This window comes from Vidua chalybeata, chromosome 13, assembly GCF_026979565.1.
Source record: "Vidua chalybeata isolate OUT-0048 chromosome 13, bVidCha1 merged haplotype, whole genome shotgun sequence".
Taxonomy (NCBI): Eukaryota; Metazoa; Chordata; class Aves; order Passeriformes; family Viduidae; genus Vidua; species Vidua chalybeata.
Window position 1 is genome coordinate 3,576,942 of NC_071542.1, and position 24,822 is coordinate 3,601,763.

General features: G+C 48.3%; 1 protein-coding gene and 1 long non-coding RNA gene across 9 annotated transcripts in view; one reads left to right on the forward strand and one right to left on the reverse strand.

Annotated features, from left to right (window-relative positions):
* The first annotated feature begins 64 nt into the window (after positions 1–64).
* Positions 65–3,592, forward strand: LOC128794847 (uncharacterized). Of its 4 annotated transcripts, none has more exons than XR_008433291.1 (4): positions 69–148; positions 2,353–2,382; positions 2,768–3,154; positions 3,315–3,592. It is a non-coding gene; the product is annotated as an uncharacterized LOC128794847 (long non-coding RNA). The 4 variants fall into 4 exon arrangements; XR_008433289.1 differs by having other exon boundaries at positions 91–148; positions 2,277–2,382; XR_008433290.1 differs by lacking the exon at positions 2,353–2,382 and having other exon boundaries at positions 65–148.
* Positions 3,593–4,818: 1,226 nt separating this feature from the next.
* The window catches only part of LOC128794845 (mucosa-associated lymphoid tissue lymphoma translocation protein 1 homolog), a 33,922-nt gene continuing 13,918 nt past the window's right edge, over positions 4,819–24,822 (reverse strand). For 2 of the 5 annotated variants that reach the window (XM_053955075.1, XM_053955072.1), the window contains 4 exons: positions 24,670–24,801; positions 24,393–24,544; positions 19,123–19,248; positions 14,921–17,122 (listed from right to left, as the gene is read on the reverse strand). In XM_053955075.1, coding sequence (XP_053811050.1) covers positions 16,772–17,122; positions 19,123–19,248; positions 24,393–24,544; positions 24,670–24,801 — 761 coding nt within the window. In that variant the 3' untranslated portion in view covers positions 14,921–16,771. Of the gene's footprint in view, positions 6,562–14,752; positions 14,881–14,920; positions 17,123–19,122; positions 19,249–23,683; positions 23,851–24,392; positions 24,545–24,669; positions 24,802–24,822 lie in introns of those variants that run through there. The other 3 variants (XM_053955074.1, XM_053955073.1, XM_053955076.1) reach the window with 3 other exon arrangements.

The window sequence follows — 24,822 nt, forward strand, 5'->3', positions numbered from 1 at the left end:
TCTCACAAAAAGGCGAGAGCGAAGATGTGTGGAGCTCCAGGCTGGGAAGCCTCACTCTGATCCCTGGGAAGGCGGCGGAGCCAATGACCCCTGGAGTCGTTTCCAAACACAGCGAGGACAAGGAGATCTCTGGGATCTGTCAGCACAGGTTACAAAGGGCTTCCATCTCTGATGCCTTCTGCATCGAAATTACTAGAACGGTAGATTTAGATGAGAGGTTAGGGAGACATTCTTCCCTGAGAGGCTGATCAGGCCCTGGCACAGGTTGCACAGGGAAGCTGTGGCTGCCCCATACCTGGAAGTGTCGCAGGCCAGGTTGGATGGGGCTTGGAGCACCCTGGTCTAGTGGAAAGTGTCCCTGCCCATGGCAGGGGGTGGAATGGGATGAATTTAAGGCCCTTTCCAAGCCAAACCGATTCTATGGCAAGTTCAGAGGATGAGGAGAGGGTGATGGATATTGTTTGTTCTCCCGCCATGTCCAGTTCTGGGCTCCCCAGCACGAGACATGGACATACTGAAAAGAGTCCGGCAAGGTGCTGTGGAGATAATGAAGTGGTTGAAGCACCTCCCATGTAAGGAGAGGCTGAGAGAGCTGGGGCTGTTCATCCTGTGGAAGAACAGAGTTGGGGAGGGCTCATCCAGGTCTGCAAGTACCTGCAGGGAGGGTGCAAAGAGGAAAGAGCTGGGTTCTTCCCAGTAGTACCCAGTGCCAGGACTGGAGGCCACAGGCACACACACTGATCCACATCAGGAAATACTTTTCCCCTGTGATGGTAACCACAGGCTGGCTCAGGTTGCCCAGGGTGGCTGTGGACTCTCCATCTTTGGAGGTGTTCAAAAGCAGTCGGGATTTTCTGAGCAGCCAGCATTAGCTGCCCCAGCTCCAGGCTGGACCAGATGACCTCAGGAGTTCTTTTCCAACTTCAAGTACTCTGGGATGCTGTGAAGCATTTTGTATTGAGGTGTGGATATGCACACTCCTATCATAATAAATCAACAGTGTTTCTTGAGGTTGTCTTCCTATGAACTGACATTTTAACCATCTACCCCCAGCACCAGGCATACAGCATTGCTCATACTTCATTTATTTCTCATCTAGTTAAATAATTTTTTTTTCTTTGTCATCATGGGCAAAAAAATTCTTTTTTTTCTAGCTGACACATGTAGCTTTACATGCTTGATTTCTGAATCAATGTCATCAATTTTCTTCTTTTGGAGGCGATAGCCAGTTTCCAAAAATGAGCAAAAGGACAAAGGGAATCACAAACAGAAAACATTTTCACATTGCAACTGTTACGTCTAATTTTAGTACATGTCTATGAAAACCTCTAAATTGTATCTAGTAAGAGAGCTGACATTTGTTACACAATTTACTAAGAGCTGTCACAGCCCTGAACAAGTTGTAGCTTGCCGGAAAGCTGTGGTAATTTGAAGGATTGTGATAATTAAGAAATGTAATGCCAATGGGAATTTAGCTCCGTCCCTCAGATAGCCGAGGAGGAGAGACAGCCCTGGAGTGGCTGGGGTCCCTTCCTCAAGACAGCAGATACACAAAATGATCTAAGGAGAGTCTATGTCTTTCAGCATGACCTAAAAATCACCTTCCTCTTCTTATTTGTAGTATAGTGTGGTGATCTGACATATCTGGAAGCAAATCTTCCTCCTCTTTGTTTTTCTTTTAAAATTTAAATTTGTCCCTTTAGGCTTGTTTTATAAAGGTTGTGGAATCCCCACCCCTGGAAGTATCCAAGTCTGGACAGGTCTTGGAGCACCCTGATCTAGTAGAAAGTGTCCCTATTCATGGCAGGGGTATGGAACAGGATGAGCTTTAAGGTCCCTTCCAATCCAAACCAGTCTGGGATTCTGTGATTTGATGTGGAAAAGACAAAAGCTGTTGATCTAAGGAGACAATGTACAGAGCAGCCCTCTGCACTTGGGGGGTGCTGAGGCCTGAGCAAGGAGCAACATTGGTGGGACCCACTGGTGGCACCTCAGAGAGGGAAGCCCCTGGATGAAACACTCTTAAGCTATGTCCAGCTATATGTAAGACCTTAACTTTTAATTCTTAACCTGCTTGGGGTTGTTGGTGCTTGCTTTTTAGCTGGGGGAAGTGGTTCTTCCCAGGTGCTAGTGTGTTGAAAAGTGAATGGAGGGAGGCAGGCTGGCAGGGACAGTGAGACCCATTTTATTTTTAATAACAAACATTACAAAGTCTTGAGCATTCATGTCTAAGCAACTGTCAGTTTTCACATCAGCAATTCATTTGTTTCTCCCAGACGTCTATGTTATAGTGAATTACCTTGAGCTGGTTGCAAAACCTTGCTGGTTACAAAACTATAATTAATGTTTCAGAAACTCTGGGGAAGATTTGTTATTGGCATGGTGAGTATGAATCCCCAGACACAAACATTCCTCTAAGATAACACCGTAGCCCTTGGTGTTATGTACACACACATGAAAAAAGTGGTGTAACTTAAATCAGGGTAATTAATTACACAGATGTCTTCTGTATACATTTAAAACCATTTACACCTATCACTTTGCCTTTTTGGTCTCACTCACTCCCAGGGCCTGCCCTCTTCATTGCCCCAAACTGTTTTTTCCATCTTTTTCCTTATTGACACAAATATTGATGAGCTTGTGCATGTCTTCAATGAAGATCCCTCTGTACAACCACTGATCCACCATAAACACAGGAAAACCTGCCTCTACTCCACATACATGCTCACTCAGCACAACTTGTAGTGGTTGTGATACTCTCTTGCAGTGATGGAGCTCTGACCTTAAATTCCTGAGTCAAATCTAAGAGAACAAAACCATGTATCCCAGCGAGCTTGGCAACAGGAATAAGAACCATAATGTGGCAAAATCCCAATAGAGAAGGACTGTTTCATACCCTGACATGCTTCTGAATCCCATTTGTTGGAATTTGGTGGATTCCCAGTTGGAGACATGATGAGATTTCTTGCAGGCAGGTTGTAGTCAAACCCTGCTGAAATGCCAAGGAGGCACGCTGCCCATATCAGCTTTTTCTGGTGCAATACCAAACCCATTCTACTACTCCACCAGAAGACCAGGAGAATAACTTCCAGACAGCCAGTTTTCTTCACCCATGAGAACTGCAGGCTCCAGAGCAGTATGGACACACTCCAAGGTCTGGGCAAGCAAGGACCCTCTGTGCAATCCTCTCTGCTGACAGCAGAGCCCTGGGCTCTGTGTTGCTCTGCCCGAGAAGAGCTGACATGAACACTTGAGGGGCTCCTCATGGCTGCTGAACATGAGTGGGATTCACAGTGACTCCTTTCCTTCTCCAGCTGCCTCTGAATGGACTCACTCCCACGCTCCAGCCTGTGGCAAGAGAACCTTCTCAAGAGCCTCTTCTGATGAAGCAATGTCTCCTGTGGCTGCAGTGGCTGGGGAACACCATGGTTTCCCCATACCTTTCCCAGGGTGACAAGGGCTTGAGCTGTTTTGCCTTTGTGCCTCCACTTGCCCCATGCAATGGCAGTGGGATAGCCCTGTGAACCAGAGAGAGCTGTTCCAGGCTGGTAAACCTCTTCAGGAAAGGAATTAAACTTTGAATCATCCCTCATCATAGAATCATAGACTCATTTCGGCTGCAAACACCCTCTAAGATCATTGGGTCCAACCATTAATGCAGCACTGCCATGTTCACCACTAAACCATGTCCCCAGGTGCCACATCCACTTGTGTTTTAAATCCTTCCAGGGGTGGGGACTCCACCACTGCCCTGGACAGCTGGGTCAGTGCCTGAACACCCTTTCAGTGAAGAAAGTTTCCTTAATATCCAACCTAAACCTTCCCTAATACAACTCGAAGCCATTTCCTCTTGTCATCCTGGGAGCAGAGCCCAAGCCCCATCTGGCTGCCCCCTCCTGTCAGGGAGTTGTGCAGAGCCAGAAGGTCCCTCCTGAGCCTCTTTTTCTCCAATTCTGAGTCCCCCCAGCTCCCTCAGCTGCTCTTGGTGCTCCAGCCCCTTCCCCAGCTCCATTTCCTTCTCTGGATGTGCTCCAGCCCCTCAACATATTGTCCTGAGGGGCCCAGAACTGCCCCCAGGATTCAAGTTCAGCTCATAGTCTGACAAGTGGTTGTGTGGGTAAAAACAAAGACTGAGGTACTTGACTCCCAGGTGGGATCCAGCTGGAGGGAGAGCTGGTGGGGTAGAGGGACCAGCAGCATCAAGCCACAACCCACATTGCTCCTGGAAACTCTCCCGAACTTTGGTAAAAAGTTTAAACAAAGCTTGAGAACATTGCAGGAAAAATAATTCCATGAGGGTTCTATGTCTTAAACTGCCAGTAGCACACTCCAAGCAATATCAGTGCCATTGTATCTTGAAAAACTTCCCCAAGAAAGCTCAAGAAATTGCTTTGCACACTCACAAAAAGAGGGATGGGACTGTAGATGCTGGCACAAGGTCAGTACATGGTACAGGTGTAGCTGAGGGGTGAATGGGATGTTTTTCCCAACAGGAGGAACAGGCAGCCAACATGACCAGATTTAAGGTAAGGTAGGAAAGAAGAGGTCAGTAGATTAAATTCTTCTGCTTCAAATTACTGCACAGAGCTAGGAGAGGGATTTATGAGAACATATGAATATGTTTCCAGATGCTAAACAAGGATTAAGGACAACATAGCCCCAAAACAAGGGGCTAATGTACAGAAGCTAATTCCACTACTACAGTAAGGATAAAATAGCTCAGAAATGAAGGATCCTGGTGCACAGACCCCTCCCCTCACCACCCTCCCTCCCCCCCCCCCCCCCCCAACCCGTGCCACTTCTTCCCTGGCACTTACATACTTAAATACCCTTCTTCATGCTTCTGGTTGTTGAAATGACCTCTGGAACTTTCCCAGGTGCTCACAAGGAACCCTGCTGATCCTCCCCGTGGCGTAGTTAAAAGGTCATGGGGGACTGTGAGGCATCTGAGCAATTTAATATGCAGCTGGGTGAGAGTGGGGTGGGTCCAGCCCCAGGCAGGGCAGCACATTCTGAGGCTTTATCCCACAAGCTGTGCCGAGGAGCAGGATTTTAAACTGTTCCAAATCTGGGGCAGAGGCTTTTCTTCATAACTAGGGACAAGAGGATAACTAGGAACCAGAGGATTTTTCTTCTTGCTCTCCAAACCTTCAAGTTTCTAGGAATCCCACAGGTGAGGCTAAAAAATCCTCTGTGTCTGACTTCTACCCTGCCACATTAATGTCATACTAATGCATTTGGATCAGGAGCTGGGATCCACCTGCGTGGTATCCCAATGCATGACCCCTGAGGAAATCAGGGTGTGCTCCAGGGCACTTTGCTGCTCTCACTCCCTGGGTAATCCTTCCACCAAGTTCTCAGTCAAGGGAAAGACCAGCATCTTGGGAAAACTGCTAAATTTTCAATCTGGTTTCAATTTCGTTGACACAAATGTCTTGGCTTCAACTTTGTGTCTTGCATTGTTTCACACATGAGGGCAGAGCCCCCCATATCTACTGCAGGGGGATAAAGACAAGTCAGTGCAGCTTCAGCCTCCTACATGTCCTGTGCCTCCTGCATCACCTGTGCCTCTACTTATTTCACCTGCACCTCCTCTTCCTCCTGCATTTCCTGTGCCTTCTGCATCTTGTCTCCCTCCTGTGTTGCCTCTCATTCCTGCCTTGCCTTTGGCCCTTGTTCACCTTTAGTTCTGCATCCTCTGCCCAGTGGGGCAGCCCATACTGGTACCACACCGGACACAGTTCCATGCCCCTGTGAAAGACTTTCTGGAGCACTGGCTGTAATTAATCAACAGGAATTACTCCCCTGAAGAGGTCACAGCTGTCAGCCACATGTTGTGGGGCTGCAGCTCCTGAGAGGCAGTATTAGATGCAATATCAATTTCCTAAAAGATAGAAAGTCATAGAATCCCAGAATGATTTGGGTTGGAAGGACCTTAAAGCTCATTTTGCTCCACCTGCTGTGACAGGCAGGGACACCTTCCACTAGACCAGGTTGCTCCAACCCCCATCAGTGCACACTTCTTATCATAAGAAGTGCAGGGTTGTGAATACTTTTTGTTCAAACCAAGCTTTGAGAGAAAGGAAAAAAGATAGGAAACTATAAGGGGGTATGACAAATGGGCTTTTCAGGAATGAAAAAAAAAAAAACCAATTGTAAGATTTGTTAAGAAGAAAATCCTTTTTATGCTTTAAAACATGACAGATGATGGTGAGAAAGCACTGTAATGGCACAGTCAAAAGTCATCTGAAAATGAAGTTTTCCATTGTGGGCCTCCTTTGACCCCATTAACTGTGGACATTACAGCATTCCATGTCCTTTTTTATCCTGTTAGGCATCCATGGGGCCTCAGTTAAGCTGGGCTGTCACTCAGGACACTGAGTAATGGGCTGTGGTGGCTCTGATGTGTCAGCAAAAGATGTTTAACTGTAGGACAAACAAATGTCTCTGGCCTTCAAGAAACAATTTCCCAAAGGTTGAACTCGTATTGACTCATGCCAGTGTAGCAGAGAAATGCACTCAGCATTCTCATTGCAGCCTACCGGGAATCAGCAGCATTTCCTGTGAGGGAAAATAGTGGAGAGGAGCCAGGAATGAATAAGCAGCCTCATTGCATTGTGGATCATAAAACCTCTTCCTATGAAAGGGCTAAGTAGGGCTTGTTAAAGCATTGATGAAGCCAAAGAATAAAATTACAATGAGGTATACAGGATAAAATTATAACCTTCAGGTAGGTAAGTAGGTTGAGGTAGGAAGGAAACAGGTAATAAAGGAATTGGCCTCTTTGGGAGGTAGCTTATGTCATCTCCTGGAGCATCTTTCCCTGTCAGAGAATATCCAGTGAAGAAACCTCTCCCAATATCCAACCTAAACCTCCCCTGGTGCAACTTAAGGCCATTTCCTCTGGTCCTACTGCTGTATGTCACATTCCCCAAGAAGGATATTCATCACACAAGGACATCAGAAGGAGCTTCTGCACTTCTGCCCATGACACAGGGACCATGTGTGTCTGGGACAGTCTTTTTGTTCCCACCACTGAAATGGCCTGAAGGAAGCCACTGGAGTTTGCTGACGTGCTGGAGGGTGGTGATGTGTTTCTGAATGTCCTACAGGAGGAGCTGAGCTGGGCTGACTGGGCTGATGCCAAATCATGGCAATGGATGAGCATTAAATAGGGACTTAATTTGTCTCAGGGTCCCGTGACAGCAGCAGTTTTTGCTGCTGTTTTGGCAGCAAAAACATGGTGAGTGACTCCCCAGCACGGAACCTAGACAAGATCGACCTTTCAACACTGTGAAATCCTGCAAGAATCTTTAAATTGGTGACATTTGTTGGCAATGGTACCTACAAGCAACAGTTTTTCTTCTAGTCAGAGAAGAAGAGGAAGTGAGAACATGTGAGGGAAAACAACATGGTGGCACCAAGGTCAGTGGAAAAAAGGAGGGGGAAGAGGTGCTCCAGGCGTTAGAGCTGAGAATCCTCTGCAGGCTGTGGTAAAGACTGTGTTAAAATAAACTGTCCCCACATAATGCACAAAGTCCACAGGGGATGCACAGAGCCACTTGCAGCCCATGGGAAAAGTGCTCATACCAGAGTGGGTGGATGCCAGAGAAAGCTGTGATCTAGTGGGAAACCCAAAAAAGAGAGAAGGCCTCTGCTTTCAGAGAGAGAAGGAGAGAGAGAGGGCCCTTGCTCCCAGACTAGAGCAGCCTAGCCTTAGAGGAGTGCACCCCTTGGATGAGTGACCCATGCCACAAGAGTTTTGGGAATGCTGTTTGTCCATGGGAGGGACCCCACGGCAGAGCAGGGACAAGACTCCTGTCCCTGAACAAACAAAAGATCTCAAGTGACAAACTGACCAAAACTCCCATGCTTTGTCTCCCTGTGCTGTTATTGGGAAAGAGGGAGGGGCTGGGGGAGAAAAAGATGTTTCAAAAGCTTATTTTATTTCTCATTATCCTCCTCTGATTGCTAATAATAAATTTACTTTATACTTTTAAATTTGAACCTGTTTTGCCCTTAGAGTGTTTTTTCCCCAAGTCCTTAACTCATGAGCCCTTTGTTAAATTCTTTTCCCTCTCATCTGCCCAACTCTCTGTAACAAGAGAAGATAAGAGAACGACTTTTGTGGGTGCCTGGCATTTGGCCAGTGTTCAACCACAACAGAGTGAAAGGCATCCATGACCCAAGGAACTCCAGACCCTGACAGACACAAGCATGCAGACCACTTAGAAGGATTGATCTTATGCTTTCAATAAATCTTCTCTTCTGCCCAAAATCCTTCCATTTTCCCTCCCAGACTGACTGCAATTTTCAGCATGTTTTTTGGTGTTCTCCATTACATCCTTGGTAGAAGTGTCCCAAACCAGTGCAAAGGCTGGACCCTCCAGGTGTGATCTCACTTTTGATGCAAAGTGATTAACTTTGACATTACATTACCATTTCACAAGCACAGATGCTTCATTCAAGGGCACAAAAGAGCTGAAGAAGTGTGTGTATCAAGAATTAAGGCCCTGGCACAGGTTGCCCCAGCCCTGGAAGTGTCCAAGGCCAGGCTGGACAGAGCTTGGAGCAACCTGGGATAGTGAAGGTGTCTCTGTCCGTGGCAGGAAGTGGGACAAGATGAGCAACCTTCCAACCCAAACCAGTCTGTGATTGTGATTCACTGAAATTCAAGTATAGGCTGTGGCTTCTCCCTGCCCACAGTGGAGCTGGAGCCTGGTCCATGGTTACAGCTGAGGGTAATTCTGCTTCTTGTGTTTTCGGCCACCACAGTGGGGCCACGGTGACTCTGTGCCTTGCACGAGAGGGTGACTGGGGGCAGGCAGTTTCAGGGGGAGCCCAGCAGCGATGCCAGTGTGACGGTCTGTGCAGTGGGCACCCACGAGGCTGCAGCAGCTCTCAGCAGGCCCAGGAGGGGCTCCAGGGGCTTCATTATGCCAGCAGTGCACTCAGAAAGACTATCCCCAAACTGGAAATGGTGTGTTAGTGATCAAATTGCAGATTTTCCCTAATTAACACAGATGCCAGAGAAATGTTTTTAAAAGGATGTGAGAAACTCAACAGCTGTTGAATTTGCACAGCCAACGTGCATGAAAAAGCCCCATGGGCAAGAGAACATGGTCCTCCCAGAGGAGCTGTTCTGCACTGCCTCTGACCTCCCAGGCATGACCCTCCAGGGACACCTGCAAAATAACCTCAAAAAAGAGAATTATAGCTTTCAGTAATGCAAGGTGCCATTTGTATCTCCACCAAACACAAGGGATGCACCACCGTCTCTGCCTCTGCTCTTGACTAAATGCTTTTGTATTCCACAGGCAGTGATAGCCACATTCTCTTTCCCCAGCAGCTGCGAAAGATGTAAACCTGCTGTCTCAGCTAACCTGCCCTCTGCTCTCCAGGAACAATTTCTTCTTCCTCTCCAATTACTTGACGTATTAACACAATAAAACTATGCTTAGAAGGATTTTTCCTTGTGAGAGTGGTGAGACCCTGGCACAGGTTGCCCAGAGAAGTTGTGGCTGCCCCACCCCTGGAAGTCTTCAAGGCCCAGTTAGATGGACCATGGGTGGAGTTCCCTGCTGAGAACCAATTCTTTGCTGATGTTTCCCTTGTAAGGAATGATGACAGGCTGCCTCATGCTACATTGGTGCTCTGCTTTGCTCTGGAAGGCAGGGAGGTTATCAGGTCACCACAAGCTCCCTGCACAACATTGGAGCTGTTTCGGACACAAGGTCTAACAAAAATCAAAACCTGGGGAAAAGACCAGTAGCAACAAAAAAATGAGAAGAAATCATGGGCTTGGGAGGTCCTTCCCAGAGGACAGAGTGAGTGGAACATTATTTCTGTAGCTTTCTTTGGATCATGAACTGTTTTTTACCCAGAAATTCACTCCGGCAAGGTGTAGCAAAGGTCTCTCTGGACTGGAGGCTGCAAATGGGCTGTGCCACACACTAAGCTCCTCCCTGTGCAGCCTGGCAGAAGCTCACAGGCAGGACCCTCAAGGGAAGGACATGAGCAGTGTCCAGGGGTGCACTGGTGCTCACTGGTGCAAGCACTGCTGCACAGACACAGCACAGGAGCAGTGGACCCGTGGATGCTGCTCCTGACCCTCACACTGCAAAATACACAAGGGCATCAAAGCATGCACATCAAACCCTTGCCAGACTCCCAGAGTGCTCCAACACCCCAGAGCTCTCCTGCTCGGGAAGTTTCCACAAAAAAGCAGTCCAAGGACTTCCCAGAGGATCACCTGAAAAAATACAGAAGTATCAAATATCTGAAGGTAAAAGCAGTCATCAAAAAGGCATAAGCAAAGGGCATCATGATTGTTTTGCCACGTCTCTAGACTTCAAAGGAGGCTGAAATAACCTTTATGTAATCCCATTAGCATTTCCCAGAGAACACAAGGCATTTTAGGAGGTTGAACGGTATCTTTTCTTATCATCCAGAAAGGTTAGAGGTATTTCTCTGATTTAATATTTTATAATTTATATTAAGTGACACAGAAGATTAAAGCAGGCAGGCCAAGAGGTGGCTGCATTGACACAACAGAAGCCACCCTCTGTTCTTCCAGCAATGCCCAGTGGCCTGGGCACGAGCCAGGTCTGGGAAGAACATCCCTTGACCATCAGCTCTTCAGAAAAGTGGATTTTGTGTTGTGCCCTGCTGTGGTGAGGATCCCAAATGCCAAGGTCAGCTCCCCCACACTTACAACATTGCCACTTGACCCTATTTCGGAGTCACATTTGCAGGAGCTGGTGCTCTACCACCACATTCCCAGGGGATGAAACATCTTATGGAATCATAGGATTATGGAATTATTAAGGTTGGAGAAGCCCTCCAAGATCATTGAGTTCAGCTGCCAGGTTCACCACTAAACCACATCCCCAAGTGCCACATCCACATGTTTTTTTGAACACTTCCAGGGATGGTGACGCCACCACTGCCCATGGACAACCTGTACTAATGACTGACCACTTTTTCTGTGAAGAACTTTTCCCCAAAATCCAATCTAAACTTCCCCTGGTACAACTTAAGTCAGTTTCCTCTCATCCTATCCCTTGTTCCATGAGAGCAGTGCTCAACCCCCACCTGGCTGCATCCTCTTGTCCAGGATTTATGGAGCCCAAGAAGGTCCCCTCGGAGCCTCCTTTCCTCTGGGTTGAGCCCCCCAGCTCCCTCAGCTGGACAGCTCTGGACACATTCCAGCCCCTCGATGTCTGTCTTGGAGTGAGGATCTTTTGCAGTGACTGTATCTTCAGCCTGCCTGTCCTCTGTCCTTTCCCTTGTGGGGAACACAGCCTTGACCAAACTGCTGCATCCTCCACAGAGGGAAGGAGTGAGATGCCCCTTCTGTGGAGGAGGGAGGAAGGGCGAGTGAGAGAAGACAGAAGATTCAGGGGTTTGGTCTCAAAAATAGGTTCCAGTTTCCAGGAGGACCCAAGGCAGGCAGTGCTCACGTGGTCAGGCACCAATGCTCTCCACAAGGGTGACTTTGAATCTGGAGGAGCAACAGGTCAGGAGGAGCACCCCTCTCTGGGACCCCAAGTTGTCCCATCTCACCTGCCCTGAGGGCAAGTGGGGACCAGGGACCAGGCACCCCATTTTTCCAGCCATGCAGTCCTTGAGTAAGCATTGCCTATTTTTCATCTCTGGTAGGGAATGGAAATGAGAAGGTTACTCTTTGCTGAAACATTCTGGAAAGTCATAGCTGAAATCTCTCACTTTTCTCTTCCATCTGTTTATTTTTACCATTTAATAACACGTCTGTCTCGTCAACTATTCCTGACACTGTGGCAAGAAAATCCAACTCAGGGAAGACAGATTTATCAAAGAGACATTAGCTCTTCCTCACTGCGTGACACCATGTCAGTTCTTCTCCTGCACATAAAATCTGGTCTGTAATTTCAAAGCATGTCTTCTATCTCTTTGAGGGGGTGATATGACCAATATATTTGAAATTGTTGCTTGTTATGTGAAAGGTTATGCAAACTGTGAAGATAAGAAGCAGTTTCAAGTGCTTCAAGGAGCCTCCTTTTTTTTTGATGTGTTTTTCTCTTCGCTGCCACATGATGTTACAGACCTAATTTCAAGAGATTAGTAACAATGGCAAACCAGTCATTTAAATAATCTGTGATAGAGGACAGAACTCTGGGACAACATGAAAAGTCTGTGCTATCAATATTTCTCACCATTAAGAAAATCGTGGTCTGCAAGCTTCACTGTGACACCAAACCTGCTCCTGCTTTCCCAAGGGGTGCCCCAGGTCTCTGCAGAGGTGCCTGGATGAAGGTCAGCAGTGTGAATCTCCTTATGAGTCATCTTGGGTTTATTAGCTTGACAGTGGATGGCTTCACTCACCCCTTTTGTTTCAAACTGTGCTCCTGGTTTCTCTCCTGAACCATCCACCTGATGGGGAGGCCTGGAAGAACTGAATCTGAACGATCTGACATTTTCAAATGTTTTACCACTTTTTTCTTATTTTCTTGCCCTGCCATGAGTTTTGTTTTCTAAGTTTTGAATCCAGCTAAGCTGAACCAATGTCCTTGTTTGCTTTTTGGACAGGGAGCAGGCATATTTCACTGAAACAGTATTGAAACTCCCAGTTTGGTGTTCAGAATCACTCAGAACAGAACATTCTTCTGGGCACATCCTGGTAGCACAACCACAGTGTTAGTTGGGAGGGATATAATCCAACATTCTGTTGGAAGCAGGACAGTTGTCAGCATTGGGAGAGGAGAACAGAGCTGTGGATGTCTCCATGCCATGTGCAAAACATGATGGATAAAGGCTGTCTGTGACACACTGGCTGTGTGAACAGCACCTGGGTTTAGTGATTTCCTCCTCACTAGAACTGAGCCTGGCTCTCCCATTTCTGCCTTGGGCATGGTCCCTGTTGTGCTCAGAGGAACTTGACTTCCAGTACCCGGTGTTCCAGAAGTGATCCTCAGCTAATGAAAGCAAGCCTCAGCATTTCAGAAAACAGGTGATTCCCATATCCTATCAGTTCACAAGATCATCCTCTTCACTCCTTGTCCATGTGAAAGGCAGCATTAACTTCTAGAGAGCAGGATAACCTGTCCTTTGGGAAGCTCCTTCCTTCCCTGGGAGTGAATGGCTCCTGGATGCCTTCAGTATCTGTCCTGCCTGTATGAGAAGCTACTTCCAAAAACTAGGTAAAGAACACCAAAACCATGTTGTTGAATATTGGAATTTCCCTGTGTGTCCCTCTACATGTTTTATTACACTGCAAGCATATTCCATCAACAGCACCATGCACTCTGCCCTTATGAGGAGTAGGAAATGATCTGGCAGGTTCTATACATCGTGGAAAACCTCCTATTGCAGAAAATAAGGAGAAACTACCAGTTTCTGAAGAGTAAATTCAGATTTGCATCTGCAAGGGAGAAGGATTTGTTCCAAAAAGATGGAAAGCGTTAAGTGAGCTGGTAAATGAAATTATTCAATATTGCCCCATACTGAATTTTTTTTCCCCCAGAAACACTTCCTGAAATGAATGACCTGTCTTGTGTTTCTTTCTGTCTTTGGTTGAGACTGGAGTGTGGCTGCTATGAGACAAATCCACCTTTTCCTTCCTTTGATCACAAAAATGCCAACTGAAAACAAACTTCAGGAATCTGCTGCCAACAGAAGAGTGCCAGGCTGGGATGGAACTGCCAGTGCACGATCTGCCAGTGCAACCTCTTGACTGCACTTGGGCCCAGGACTTTCCAGTAACAGACTGAAAAGGCATTTCCAAGATTCCCTGATTTCTCTGATTTTCACTGCCTTTTGGGTACACTTGCCTTGTTTTGTCAGGAACTGCATCCCAAATTAATTCTGTAGCAAAAGAACACATCAGACTGTTGTCCAAGGTCCTTCCCTTCAACACATCTGCCCCAGCAGAGAGGAAAAGAAGGGGATCTATCTAAAAATAAAATTATTGAATATTTAGGTGCTGCTATTTTCATCATATATTGTTTTAAAGCTTCAGTTCACTTGGTGCTTTTTAAAGACTTGGGTGAAGGAAAGCACCTGTATTACCTACAAAAATGCCTCTAAGTCCTGTTTGCAGCCTCTGGGCACAGACTGGCCAGAAAAAGAGGAAGTGGAGGGCAAAGGCTGTGGAAGGAAAGGAGGCAGAAAGGGAATGTAAACTGGAGCTGATGTGTTGATCCTGCCTTTTCTGCTGGTGCCTGAGCCCTCCTCCCTTCCCACCCTTCCAGCTGGCCCCAAGGACTGTGGAGCCCAAAGTGCAGATCAGAAAGGATGTGGCTAAGGGACACGCGGTAGTCTTGGGATGCCTTGTCTGTCCTGGATGCTGGGAGATGGAAACACAGATTTCCAGGAAAATTCACTGGCACTAAACAGTTTAACCACCATGAGGGAGTTTGGATTTCACATGTAGAGGTGGGGATGAAGGATCCATAGTTCCATCCCCTCCTACAATGACTCCAGCTGAGGCCCAGGACACAAAGTCCACCTTCGCAATTCAGCAAGCACCCAGACATGACAAACCATTATCTGAAGGAAATGAACCACCATGGGAATGTGGTGGTTCCCCTGGGCTTGGCTGCAGGGTCTCCTTGGAGGAGCAGAACTGACGACAGGGACAAGTGCTGTAGTTGGCACCAAGACAGGAGACCACCTAAGCCACCCAAGAGCCACACTTACAAAGCAGATGGACAAATCACAACAAATGAGGACTTTTTTTTATCTACACATTTCACCTGACATAATTTCATCCTATCTAGTCACTTGATCCACCTTGTAAATCCAAACTTCAGTATTTTTAGTTACCTAAAAAAAGAAACAATGCTCACCCAGAGGCTCAGGCTGGAAGCATGAAACCCCAGCAGATCAATATTAAGTTACACCCTGGCAAATAGAGGGAAAACAAACACAGTTAACTCAGAGCCACGTGAAACTTTGTGCATTAAAAACACCCAATAGTGTTTTATTCAGAAAAAATAAACAGCCTTGCTTTGAATGAGATAAACATTCACATTAGATGACACTTGGCATGATAATGCGACCCAGGAAAAAGCCGTGCCTCAGTGCCTCAACAGCACAGGAGGGTGTGAATAATCCTCAGAGGCAACAAGAGCCCCAGCTTCTCCCACATGCCTGCAGAGCCATTCCCACTCACCTGTCCCCAGTGGCTGCTGGTGTTGAGTTGATCTTTGGTTCATCCTGAAATTAGTGTATTCTTTTTTGGCTTAGCTTCTCTATCAGCCCATCTTATTTAAACTACATCCTCTGAATTTTTTATTTTTTTGAGCTTTAGAATTTTTTTTCTAGGAGACTTTCTAGTCTGCAGCCAGCTGGGGCCCCTCTTCTTTCCCTTGGCTCTACTCACTGTGAGAAGAATAAAAACCTCCTCTGTTCTCTTTGGACATGTTTCCAGCACTTGTAGAATGGTTTATCTGGAAGTAACATTTCAGATTTTTCTATGCTGCAACTGACACCACTGACAGGGATGTATCTTCACTGAAGAAGGAGAGGAAAACTGAGAAAGTTCTGCCTCCAACCCTCTTCTAAAGCAAGACAGAGCTCAGGCATTCTTCCCACCCTGCTGCCCTTGACCTCTCAAGAAGTTCTGCCCTCCAACATCTTTCTTCCACAGAACCACAGCAGCCAGCAGGGATCTCCAGTGGTCTCTGGTCCAGCCCTGAGCCAGCTTGGATCAGGTCATTGGCAGCTTCTGCAGTCCGAAGTGAACCTTCCTCCAAAGATGGAGACCCCGCACTTCCCTAGGGTCACTGGTCTTTACTGAGCAATCACCTTTATCAAACATCTATTAGGGAAGCAATCAGGGAGGGGCCTGTGCCCACCCAGGCTGTCCTTTGGGCCCTGCTCACCTCTGGCTCTCCCTGGACAGCTGTTTCTCCACATAGTGCTTGGGGTTACCCACAGCACACAGACAAAACAATTTACACTAATAATAACTTTCCTGAGGTTCTCCTTTCTCAATCCTGGTACATTCCCTCTCTCCTGTAGGATATTCTGCACCTGAGAAGAACTCGGAACTGCAGAGGGCTGAACACCCTTTAATGCCCCTGTACCACGCTGGAAGGGGCAGGTGTCAGTGCACCTGCCTGGACACTGTTCCTGGTCCAGTGCAACACCAGCCTCCAATGTAAACACACACTGGATGGAACATCTGACCTTCCTTTTCCTCGCAAGCTACTGCCTCCCCTCCCCGGTTATAAATACATGCTTCAGAAATATATAAATGCATAACTTAACAGCTGCTTTGACACAGGCATGGCAAGGAAACCACACTGGGCCCCCACACTGTTTCACCTGGTTCCCTCGGTGCAGCCCCGTGTCCCTTGCACAGGTTGGGGAGATCCAGCAGTCACGGCTGGGATTTGAGCCAGAGGGGTCGGTAGTGTTTGTGGCCTTCTCATCACACTCAATGCAGCAACATTTGTTTTCAGGCAGAAAACATCAGCCTGTGCCCTTGCCTTGCAGCAACACCATTTTTGTCTGGCAGTGTTATGACTGGCGGGTGGCTGTGTCCCCTGCCAGACACCACAATGACTCCTTGCTGATCCCAGTGCTCCCATGAGACAGGGAATATTCCCAGTGGGAACTGAGGCCCTGCACACCACAGAGTGCAGGTATGAGAAACCTTTCCAAAAAACCAGCCTTGGCCTCATTCAGACAGGGCGATGCCAAGGCTGGGAAGCAGCTGATGGGATTCTGACAGATTTAGCACTCAAATTGAGGCCTCAATTAAAAGAGCAGCTCCCCAGGCTGAGGCTCAGGGCCTGTCCTGCCCCAGGCCAGCCCAAGGCAGCGCCAAGCAGAGCTCACCCAGGTCGCTCTCATCGTTCTCCTCAGGCTCACTGCTGAAGTTGCAGGCGCTGCTGCTGGGCAAGCTGCGGCCAGAGCCCGTGCTCAGGAACCCCTGGCCCTTGGGGTCAGTGCTCAGCCCCAACGCATCTTGCGGGCACACGCTGCCTGTGCGGGCAGGAGCTCGCTGGGAGTCGTTCCTCTGGCTGAAAAACTGCCTCAGCAGGGATTTCTGGAGGGTCGTTTGCAGGCTTTCAGAAGTCCTCTGTTTTGTGCCTGCCTGGGTGTAATGCAAATCCAACTGCAGGACCACATCTGTCTGGAAGGGGAGAACAAAGAACACAGAGTGAATGGGAGAATTTGATTGGAAGCAGAGCTTTCCCACTGCTGCCGCCAGGAAGGAGCCTTGGCCGGCTGCTGTGCAGGCTCACAGCCCCATGCTGTGGCACAATGGAGCAACACTACTGCCAGAGAAAATGGGCTGTACATACTCATACAGCTCACTATGCCTGCAGGTCTCAGCCATGGATTTTGGATTTCAGGATCTCTCCTGAAATCCGGCCATGTGGGATCTCATCAGCTCCATCAGCGAACTGCCACTGAGAGCACCCACCCCAGGGATGTGGACACAGGGCAGCAGGAGCTGCACCATGGCCAAGACCAATGCATGTGGGAGAGGAAAGCATGAACCACTTGCAGCGTGCAAGGTCAGCTTGGAGCACCCTGATCTAGTGGAAGATGTCCCTACCCATGGCAGGGGGTGGAAGGAGATGAGCTTTAAGGTCCCTTCCAGCCCAAACCATTCTGGGATTCTATGAACTAAAACACACCTCACACTGTAAAAGCCAACAGCTTTAACCAGCAGTGCTCCATAGGGATCTACTCACAGACTAGAACTATTTTAGAGTTTTATAAAAGATGAAGAAATAAGAGAATAACCACATTCATGGCAGTCAAACCCCTGAAAACAGACCCCCAACACAGCACTGTGCCTGAAACACCTGTGAAGAGCAGAGAGATGTATAACGAAAACAAGAAAATTTTGGCAGGCAATGCCTGGTCCAGGTCTCCTGTCTGCACTTAAAAGCAATGCAGAACAACAGGGAAAGGTTCAGAAAAGAGCTCCAGGAACAATCAAGACCTGAAAGCACAGCCATATGCTGAAGCACATCACGTACAGAGCAAGCAGAACTTGCTGTAGGCAGATCCAGGCAGCAGCTTGAGAGCAGCACTTGCTGTAAGATCCACTGGCTGTGTGTTAGGGGAGGAATAAAAATCCAAGAATGAACAAGGTGCATACTACTGTTTGACGACAAACAAGCCAGGGGACAAACGATTCTGCTTCTCTCATGGTCTTTAAATAGTTTGAGGGTGCTTTGAAGTGTGCCAAAGAGGCACAGCTTGGATCAGGCTTGGCAGTGTTACTCTGATGACTGGAGATCCTGGCCAGCCCACGAACTCATCTCTCAGGCAAGCACACAGCCTAGTGAGACATTCCTCCACCTGAAATAACTGGGCAGGTCTGACCTCCACATGGTTAATGGGGCAAAGAGCAGCCTCCTGGGCAGGCAGCAGGAAAAAATAGAATCCATGACTGGTGATGCCTCTCTGCTCTCAGCAGAGGCTGCTGTGGGTCAGCTTTGATAGGAAAGTCAGGCAGAGGAGAAAACATAAAAGCAAAGAGCATCCACAGTTGGGATCTGCAGCCTGATTGTAAATCAGAAAGATTTTGCTCAGGTGGAAAAGGTGAGGTAAAAGATCAGTGCTCTCCTATGGAAACGTGCTGGGAGAGCTGGGTGTGTCCAGCCTGGAAAAGAGAAGGACCCAAGATGACTTTAGAGCCCCTTCCAGTGCCTAAAGGGGCTCCAAGAGAGCTGGAGAGGAACCCGAGTCAAGTGCCTGGAGTGACAAGACAAGGGGGAATGGTTTCCCACTGCCAGAGGGCAGAGTTAGATCAGATATTGGGAAGCAATTCTCCCCTGTGAGGCTGGTCAGGCCCTGGCACAGGTTGCCCCATCCCTGGAAGTGTCCCAGACCAAGTTGGACAGAGCTTGCAGCAACCTGGTCTAGTGGGAGGTGTCCCTGCCCATGGCAGGGGGTGGAATGAGATGAGTTTTAAGGTCTCCCCTAACCCAAACCAATCTGTGATTCTCTAAAAGAGGGCAGCTTTTGTCCTTGAAGATCAACAAGCTCCTCTTCGGTCTGGATGTGACACTGACATGTGGTCAGAGAGGCATATCCAGCTCCAGCCATGCAGATGGGGACACCAGTTCTGTGAGAGTGCAGAGCTGGGGAAATTTGCACCTGGCTACTCACTACCTGAATTTTCTGCAGTGCACAGAGCTGGAAGACACAGTCCAGCTCCTCCCGCTTGTACACAGAGGCCAGCAGAGTCTCCACGTGGTCCAGACAACTCTCTCTCTGGATGGTCACATCATCTGTCTCCTAGGTCAGGAAAACAAGAGGAAATGCAAGGAAATTTCAGCATCAGCATGAAGCATTGAGGCACAACTACCCATCAAATATGTGCTCAGGGCTTTGATTAACATATTGTCTGGTGGAAATGCTGTATATCCTAATGGAAGTACTACAGAAAGCAACAGGAATGCAGATGTTTTACACACTGGCCTTGTACATATCAATGAGAAGACCCTGAGTGTCTCAGCATATGTCACAGTTGAGATGGTCATGACACACAGAGTACCACCACACCATTTCAGAAAGCTTCACCCCATACAGAGTAACACCATACCACCTCAGAAGGCTGCAAACATCTGCCCTGCTTGTTCTTTAGCCCAACCTTTTATATTCCTCATGTTGATGCATTGCACCTGTGTGCCCCCTGTTCCCTTTGGTGGTTGGTCAGTGCACCTGGGCACTCCATGGCTCATTGCTGTCACTACTGCTCACCTGCTTTTCACAGCTGTACCCATTGGGGATGACCTGCAGCCCCACTCCCAATTACCACAAACTGTGTACCTACACCTGAGTACATCTTACTGTGAAAAATGGGGTACAGTGGGATTTGCAGCAGAGCACGAAGCAGCACCAGCTGGTATCACAACCACAGTAGAGCCAGCAGTATATCATGGAGGAAGCAAGCTTTCCAAAGGCACAGCTGGAAGCTCTGAGCTGTGCTACCATCTACAGAACTGCCAATTCTTACCAAGTTACTCAAATTTAACCAAAACAGCACTGTGTCTATGAGATCCTCTTCAGTACCAATTGAATCGTGGAGCCACTAATAACACCCCAGGAAGAGACAAGGGAATAAAGGCCTTATGAAATCACAGATCATGGAATATCCTGAGTTAGAAGGAACCCACAAGGGTCATTGAGTTCAACTCCTGGCCCTGCACAGACACCCCAACAATTCCACCCTGTGCCTGAGAGCATTGTCCAAGTGCTCCTGAAGTTCTGGCAGCCTTGGAGCTGTGACCAAGTCCTTCTTGCCTTGGATTTGAGCCCTCCAGAATGGGTGACAGACCACATTCTACCAGCCCCTTCCAGAAGGCTTCCCTCTGCCAGCTAGCTCTGGCAACCATCCCAGTGTGATCCTTAGGAGGAGAAGTTGCACTGGGCATGCTGGTGAAGGAGGCTGTTTTAGGGAAGTAGAAGTGGGAGAAGCCCTGGGAGCTCTTCCTGGCCTTCCCTGAACTGCTGCCTGCAAGCAGCCAAAGCAATTTGGTTCTGGCCAGGAGAGTATAAATCCAAAAGCATTGGATTCCAAATGCTGGCTGGGATCTGCAGGCATCATGATCACCCCTGTATGCAAGGCTGGTGGAACAGGAGGTCACTGGAGGTCACTGAAGGCTGAGGAAACACCATTTATCTCTGTGCAAGAGAGCCTGGAGTGACAGGATAAGAGGGGAATGGCTTCCCACTGCAGGGGTAGGGTTAGATTAGAGATTAGGGAGAATGTCATCTCCACTTCAGAACTTCCTCCCTGCAATACAAACCATGACTTACTTCCGTGTTGGAAACAACTTTTTGTAGATTTCAAGGCCCCATAAAATTAACATTTTTGCTTTTCTTGCCTAAACTACAATTGCCTTGCTCCTTCATTTCATTAATTTGTCCGTGTTTTAGTTGGCACACTTTTTTTCCATGAATCACGGACCTGAAACTGGACCCACTGTTCCAGCAACAGCCAGGAGAGCCAGACAGGATCTCACAGAAATCTCAGAGCTCTAGTTTGCAACCTTGCCACGGCTTTGTACCCTGTTTTTGTTGCCTCATCTGATTTGGGCTCTGACCAGAACTGGTTCTCCACTCACTGCCCATGCCATGCTGACACTACCTTTTATTCTTGCTCACAGGCAGGAACTTGGATCTGCTGAATAACAGCCTTGGCCTCAAATTGTACCTTCAGTTATGCAAATCCTTCAAAAATCTGCTTTGTAGCACATTGCAGAGACACTTGGTGTTATGGGATCTGTGTATTTAATAAGCATATCAGTGAAAATAAAAAAACAATCCCACAGCCCTGATTTTCCAAAAAGCCCAAACATACTCAATCACCCTCCAAGAAGGAGAGTTTTCTCTTAGTTTTAGGTGGCCTTCAGTCCTGGCACTGGGCACTACTGGGAAGAACCTGGCTCCTTCCTCTTTCCACTCTCCCTGCAGGTACTTGTAGACCTGGATGAGTTCTTCCTGAGCCTGTCCTTCCACAGGATGAACAGCCCCAGCTCTCTCAGCTTTTCCTTACAGGGGAGGTGCTTCAACCACTTCATCATCTCCATGACCCTTTGCCAGAGTCTCTCCAGAATGTCCATGTCTCTCTTATGCTGAGGAGCCAGTACTGGACATAGATGGAAGATAATACCCACTGCCCTTGCCTTGCCCTCTGAGCTCGTCACTTTGATGCACAAAGCATCAGATAGTCAGGCATGGAGGTCCTTTGCAATCTATTGTAACTGCTCCCAGTCACCTCCTTGTCCTTTCTGTGTTTGGGGGTTATTGGCTCTGTCACTTTCCCAGAGATCACAGTGCGGTTGACCCTCCTGGAGCTTCCCAAATCTTCATTCTTGCCCTCCTGGAAGGCAGGAGTGACACTGGCTTTTTTCCAGGACTCAGGAAGACCATGAGGAGATGGAGAGTGTGGTTGCAGTCTCATCTCCAGCTCCCTCAGCACTCATGGGTGCACCCATCAGGTCCTGGGTGTTTGTGAATGTCCAGTTGGTCCAGCGCTCCCTGACCTGGTCCTGCTCCTCCTCCAAGTGTCTCCCTTGCTCCAGACCTTCTCCTCAGTTTCAGGGTTCTGGGAGTCCTGAGATACTTGTAGAAGTCCTTCTTGCTGTCCCTAGATCCAGCTCCACGTGGGCTTTGGCTTTCTGAGCCCCATTTCTACAAGCTTGAACAACATCTCTATGGTCCTCCTACATTACCTGCCCCTGCTTCCACCTCTTGCACACCTTTTCATGTGTGAGCTCAGTTAGGAGCCCCCAGCAAATCCATGCAGACCTCCTGATGCCTTTGCTTGACTCCCTGTTCATCAGGATCCTTGAGAACCCACCAGCTCTCCAGGCTGTGTCCCACACACACATGGCTCTCCAGACTAGTGACCTTCAAGACATTCACCCTGGCAAGGAGCAACCTGGTGTGTCTGCTTTAGCAGGAGGGCTGGAGTGGAAGATCTGCAGAGATCCCCTCCAAACCCAAACATCCACGACTCTGTGATCTCAAGGGATCAATTAAAGCCCTGACACATGAGATTCAGCTGACAGCCACTCATTATCCACAAGTATCTGCAGTCTGCTAAATTCCCATCCTCCACAGCCTCCTGTTCCACAAACTAATTCCTTACTATATTCTCCTTTATCATTTCTGGCTGTGTAGGAGAAAATGGAAAAATATTTTCTAAATTAATTCTTTTAGACAATTCATAGTTATTTATAAACCCTTCCCCATGGTGGGATGTGCTTTTTAATGAAGATGGCGTCCAGGAATTGGCAAGGCCAGGTTTTAGCTGGCCCAGAAATAGGGATATTCTAAATAAATTGGGGGAAGGTTGACTGGCAAGGCCATTATGTCAAACAGCTCCAGATCAAGTATCTGGAAAACAAGGAGATCCAACATAAAGATTTTTAAAAAGTAAGGATTTAAACAGTATAGAGAAAAAAAAAATGGGAATGTCTTGGATCATATGCTAGAGTAGCCTCTCTCTCCAAAGACAGTGTTTGTCAGGTAAAAATAGAAGTCAGGCAAGACACGGGATGGGAGGGAATATGGGACAACTAAAGAAAATGGATCAATGCTAGAAAATTCCATCGTAATTGTTCCTGGCAAACCCACAGCAAGCCCATTTAAGTCCCCTTGATAACCAGAACATGGCAAATGGTAGGAAAACTCCCATTTCCTACGCTCCCCACTTCCTCAATGAAACAGCTCTCTGGGATCATTCCCCAGGGCTTACAACCTCACATTCAGCTTGGTGTTGTTGGCCTTCAGCCTCCAGCTCCTGCAGCTCAGCCACACACGTGGGGTTTAGGGGGGCCCTGAGCAGCCCTCAGCATCCCCCAAAAGTGCTGGCAGGATCCTAGAGGGAGTCCAGTGCCCCCGTGGGCATCTCAGGGATCCCACAGGGGTGTGGTGGCTGCTGTGATGTCTGAGGTGGGGCAGGTGACAGTCATGGAAGGACATGCTGCTGCCTCTGCAGACAGCACTGGAGCTCAGTGTCAGCCAGCTCCACCATGCACTAGGACAAGAAGAGGGATCTGGCTGTACTGGTGTCCCTTTTTGTCCCCCTGATCCCTCTTGAGACAGCTCCAGAGGCAGGAGCAGGCAGCTGGGTCCTCCTTCCCCCCAGTAACTGATGTGGGGCAAAGCACACAAATACATGCTCACACACACAGACACGATTTTCATGCATGATGCTCACAAGGGGAAACGATGCTGCAGCTTAGGAATGGGCAGGATCAGGCTCCAAACCTCCTGGATACACCACGCTGCATCAGTGACCCCAATGTGCTGAGAGGAGCAATGTCCCTCCACGAGAAACAACAGCCAAAAAATCCACCACAAATGAGCTATGCTTCGGGAGGAGGACTACAGAAAACAAGGGAGATAGTTACAGAAAGGAGCAGCAAATTAAATCTGTACAAGTGGCATGGAGACCTTCAGTAAAGCCCACACTGGGCACGTGGTCTGGGAGAAAAGGCTTGAGAAAGGGTTCAAGGAAGCTGGTACAGCTCAACTGGGAAGGAATATATTGTTGCATTAAGATATATTAGCACAGCAGGCTAAAGAAGTCAAAAAGCCAGACCTACTTGCTAACACAGAAAACAGAATAGCTCTTGGCCTCAATCAGATTAAATGCAATAATTTAATCAGGCAGGACAGAAATCAATCTGAAGGATAACTCATTAAAGGCATCAAACTGCTGCCAATTTTTTTTTGTGATGCACAAGGAGCAAGGCAGTGAATCCACTGAGATGTGGAAGGAGCCTCAAAAGGTGTATGTATGCAGAGGAGGGGATCCTTTTTCACCTGGGACCAGCAGTTCCCAGCCTTCAGGACTCAGCCCAGCCACCCTCCCCACCTGTGACCTGGGGAAAGCAGCCCAGGAAGGGGACAGGCAGAGCACTCACGGCGAGCTGGCGGAGCAGGAGCTGGGGGTCAGTGATGTGGGCCAGGGGCGGCTGTGGCTTGGCACACACGAACATCACGTTGGAGAAGAGCCAGAGGAAGCGGAGCTCCACCCGTGCCCCACATGGGAAGGTCACTGTTCTGCTCGGCAGCTCTAGAAGGGAAATTTGAGCACCATCAGCTCCTTGGAGGTTCCTGTCAACACCTCCCTGCACAGCGGTGTCCCCAAGGGCCACAGGCATCCCCAGCTCCCTCCTCCCCACACCCAGCATGGCTCACCTTGGCCGTGTCCCCAGTGTTCAGTGGCTGCTCCCGAGGGACAGATGGGGTCCGTCAGGGACCGGGCTTCCTTCAGAGTGTGCTTGATCTCCATCACCTGCTTCCCAGTGACCAGGGGATCACGGCCAATGTCTGTGGGAAAGAGTGGGAAGC